Genomic DNA, 4,898 nt, shown 5'->3' with positions numbered 1-4,898 from the left:
AGAAAATTTATATGTCCAAATAGTTTAGTAAAGAAACAAATCTCGTTTTATTCAAGATTTAAACTCTTTTCATTAATAGTTAGAAAAAAACTTTTTGATTCAAGGAAAAAAACTTAATATTACTTTAATATGTGGAATATTACTTTTCAATAAAAAAAGCTCTTTAAACTAAAAAGGACAAAAAATCCGATAAAATTCCATAAAATTGTTTACGTAAATTAGTGTACAATGAAAAAATGAAATAATTAAGTTTAAGATAAAAAACTTTAAAAAATGTTTGGTATAAAATTTATTATAAATTAACTAAATTGGGTTATATCACTAAATATTAGTAATTACATGTCCGATACTAATCCGGGGAAAATTCGGAATTGAATATTTGTTTACATTCCACGAATATTGTGTTTACTTTTTATGTACTGCATGTATATTTATTTATCGTTTAGTCTGTAGCAGTGAGCTTTTCATAGATAGGTGTAGAAATAGACAGTCAGACAGCTAGACAGCCAGACAGCTAGTGCTGACATGATATATCTATGAAGTATATTACACGCTGTCACAGCTTCTGACAGCTCAACAAAGAGAACTTTAAAGAATTTAAAATTCAAAAATTGAAAAAGTTTTTCATTTCCCGCCTTTTCACAACTTTCCAAAATGGCCGCGGAAAATGTTGAAGTTGAATGGAAAGTGTCACATTTTATTCAATGATGGTGAATTTACACAATTTAATTTGATATTTTTATCAGATATGAGAGGGGGGGTTGATGGAGGGGGGTCAGATGAAACTAAGTTTTTGAATATCCACGGAACATGAATACAAAAAAGACGTGAAACATGAAAAGATATAAAAAAAAACTCCAAATCGGGATAAAATAATCAAAAGTAAAAAATGTGTCAGAAGGACATTTGAAATGATAATACAGGAACTGATTACCCGCCTTAAACTGTAATTTTCTAATCTTTCCAACTTTCGAACATTTGATATTTTAAAATATAAAGTCTAAATATAAGAATAAGAAAATTATAGGTTGAGGCAAGTAATCAGGTTCTTCTTTATTTTAATTTCAATTTTATGATTTATGAATGGGACTGTTTGTGGTTTGGATCTATATTTATATATCGCACGAAATCATCATCAAATCTCTCTTCTTCCTTGTCTAGAGCCGTCAGATCAACCACAGTGTGTAGACATGTTCAACCATCAAATAAAGTCATGTTCGGTGCATCAATGTCCCATATAGTCATGTACAGGGTCATAGTTTCCAAATCACATATTTAAAGACGTTGTCCGCTATTAGCGAGGGATTGTGAGAGGGAGGCGAGGGATACCGGGGGAAAATGCGGGAATCCATTGAGGGCTCCCGGGAGGAGGGAGGGAGGGATACCAAAAGGATGAGGCATGAGAGGTGCAGAGGCAAATCTTAATCTTTCTAATTCAGATTCTTGAAGTCGTTTCGTCTTAGCTCTGAAAAAAAATGTTTATAATTTATAAATTAATAATTCGTCACTGCTTTTGGCAAAATAGAGAAACTGTTCCCCTGAATCCTAGTATAATAATCACCTGCCCAAACAGTGAATATTTAAAAAAATTGAACTAGTTATTACAAATAAAAGAGATCGCTTTCTGTAACAACTTTCTACATTTAAGAGTATTACAAAAAAATTTAAGTGTTATACCATTAATATTATATAAAATTTTTAACTAAGATATTTTATTTAATATTATATGAAAGGAAAATACTATATTTCATAACAATATTTTTTCAATCTTTTTTTTTGAGACACCCTTTAATTTTGAGGGTTGGTGTGTTTAGCAAAATATTCATTAAAGTTAAACTAGTTTTAGAAATGCAAACAACAATTTGCAAACTTAGTTTCAGCACATTTTGATTCGCAAATTGAGTGTGACGTTTTCTTTTTTTCGATTTGCAAAATGTTGGCCAACTTTAACCTCAAATTGAGAAGATTGGTGTCTGTGGCTTGAAAAAGAAATAATTGAACAGTTTGGATTGAAATTATCCGAAAACCAATCATGTTTGAAAATCCAACAATAAAAGCAGAAAAATCTGCGAAATCTTAAAATTGATATTTTTACAAAGTAAAAATGTTCACAAGAATGTTCATAAATCAAAAAATATAAGTTTTTGCCACAAACTCTGATTTTCCAATCCCTTTCTCTTAGCAACCCAATGTCTTAGATCTAAGAATTCTGTTAGATCAAATAATCAAAGGTTTACACAATCAATTTGAAAAATTATAAATGGATTAGAAAATTTGAGATTGTGACAAAGACTCAATTCCTTCCCTGTTTTTAACCAAAAAAAGCCACTGAGGTTTTTTTTCAAGAGTTGTTTGTAACAAAGGAATTGAGTATTTGTCACAAACTTAAATTTTCTAATTCCTATATCTTTTCAACCTGATGGTGTAAACCTTAGATATTTCAAGCTTAAACTATTTGTTATAACAGAATTCATAGTTTGAAATATCTAATGTCAAAGGCATTGAGCTGCAAGGATATAGGGATTAGAAAATCAGAGCTTGTGGCAAGGACTCAATTCCTTTGTTTACAATTTTTAGGGTACCGTTGTGAATCGCCAAACTTTAATCTATAATCACTTTAAAAATGATTTCTGTACCTTCTGTTTTGGAACCAAATTTTGACTTGAGTTTCTGTAAGTTTAAGATGATTTGAGAATTCTGCTCTCTCTGCTATGGAAAGATATTGTTTCTCTCTGAACTTCTTCTCTAAGGAGTTCAACTGCTGCGTGGTGAAGGGGGTCCGGGGCTTCCGGTTCGGTTTATGTTTTCTCAGGGTACAACGGAGGGGCCCGGAGGGGGGTTTAAATCTCATGTCTGAAAAAAATTAGATTAATATTTGCAAATTCCTTAATTTTTGGCAAATATCGAAAAACTCATTAGAATTTTTGCAAAATCGATAATGCATTAATCTATTTTTCAATATCTTGCAACATTCTTGAAAACATAATTATATCAAGCAATTTATCGTTCAATCACAAGATTAAAAAAAATAAATTCCAGTTTCTAGGTCAATAAATTAAAATCTTTATTTAATAAAGGAAATACAAATTTTAAACCGCATCAATAAATATGTTTAGCAAAATATTATTCATAAAGGTAAAAATATAAAAGTATTAAAGTTTATTTTATTTTATTTATAAATGTGAAAAAGTAATGAATTTTGCTTCATTCTGAGAACTGTTATACTGTTGCAGATATTACTAGGTTTGCATTGTGCAAAATTGCGAAACTTTAGCTGAGCTCTGCAGAAAAACAAGTTTGACAAATTTTAGCCTATTTCTTACAAATATTGGAACAACATTAAAAAATTAAAATTAATTTGCTTTTTAAAGGGATTAAGATCAACACTTTTACAATCTCTTTAAATTCTTGTTAGAAACATTGGAAGTAAAATTTACTTTTAATCATTTCTATATTTAAATATTAATGCTTTTAAACATTTCCATAAATTTTATCATTTTATAAAAAATGCAATAATTTTTTTTACCTGATTTAAATAGACCTGTATTTAGACTAGAGAGGGATGTATGTAGTAATCCTGGCCAACCAGGGGGCAAACCAAGCCCCTGAAGGTGTGGGGACAGAGGGATTGGAAAGCGGCCCCCTGGCAGGGGTGTAGGCATGGCTAGCCTAGGAGGGGATGCTCCCCCTGGAGAAAGTCTTCGTTCTAACGCATCTTGTTGATCCTGTTCATCGTCTACAGATATATCAGAGTCCTGTTCATCATACTGTTCATCCTGCTCCTCCTCTTGCTCCTCCTGCTCCTCCTGTTCGTCCTTCAGGGAGGTGGGTGGGGAGGGGGGTCTCAACTGAATGCCCCTTGAAGCGAGTAGGCTCGCGACACTAAAAGAAAATTTCGGTCTTGTGTCAGTCAAATTCTCTTCAGTGGACCGTTGGACCACACTCAAATCCATCTTGGGGGCCCTACAGCTTAACCTTTCCTATGGGGCCCTAAATTTTAAATGAAGGAAATATTACAAAATGTGCTGAGGGTCCCTGGAGACCAATTTTGATTTGTGTTAACCCTGCATATTAATTATATCACTATGGTATCCTCCAACTAGCTCCAGCACTATTCGTTTACTGGCTTGCTAGCCTCTCTCTATACTCGGAATCAAGCCACTAAATGGATCTGAATGGGCGGAGATTACGCATGGCCCGGACCGCCATACCTGACACGGCATGCCGAGCCTGTGTACCGGCCCTGATTTTGACCCGGACTGACGGTTGGCGGCGCCCGATACGTTTGAGGAACAACAAATGATAATGTCATTGATATTTGATACGTCGAGATTAGGATATAATTGAATTGTGGCAAATCAAGCCAAATATCCTAGAAACCTGTGGGGGTACACTACAGGATATCTTCCATGGGATATAAATAGATTATAGATATACATAGATCTTACAGATAGAGTTTTGGATAGTTTTGAAAGTTGGATAGTTGTAGTTGGATAGTTGGATAGTTGGATAGTTGGATAGTTTTGAAAGTTGGACNGATAGATAGATAGATAGATAGATAGATAGATAGATAGATAGATAGATAGATAGATAGATAGATAGATAGATAGATAGATAGATAGATAGATAGATAGATAGATAGATAGATAGATAGATAGATAGATAGATAGATAGATAGATAGATAGATAGATAGATAGATAGATAGATAGATAGATAGATAGATAGATAGATAGATAGATAGATAGATAGATAGATAGATAGATAGATAGATAGATAGATAGATAGATAGATAGATAGATAGATAGATAGATAGATAGATAGATAGATAGATAGATAGATAGATAGATAGATAGATAGATAGATAGATAGATAGATAGATAGATAGATAGATAGATAG

General features: G+C 32.6%; 1 protein-coding gene across 1 annotated transcript; it reads right to left on the bottom strand.

The window, feature by feature from the left end:
- Positions 1 to 281: 281 nt before the first annotated feature.
- Positions 282 to 2,818, bottom strand: LOC111710233 (homeobox protein XHOX-7.1; the record flags this gene model as incomplete). Its single annotated transcript, XM_023484297.1, is given in 2 exon segments — positions 282 to 1,465; positions 2,637 to 2,818. Coding segments are annotated over 2 exon segments (372 nt in total), but the record flags the coding sequence as incomplete, so codon positions are not given.
- Positions 2,819 to 4,898: the final 2,080 nt, after the last annotated feature.

Source organism: Eurytemora carolleeae, unplaced genomic scaffold, assembly GCF_000591075.1.
Source record: "Eurytemora carolleeae unplaced genomic scaffold, Eaff_2.0 scaffold93, whole genome shotgun sequence".
NCBI classification, from domain to species: Eukaryota; Metazoa; Arthropoda; class Copepoda; order Calanoida; family Temoridae; genus Eurytemora; species Eurytemora carolleeae.
Note: the sequence above shows the minus strand (reverse complement) of the source record. Positions and strands in the feature narration are given on the sequence as shown.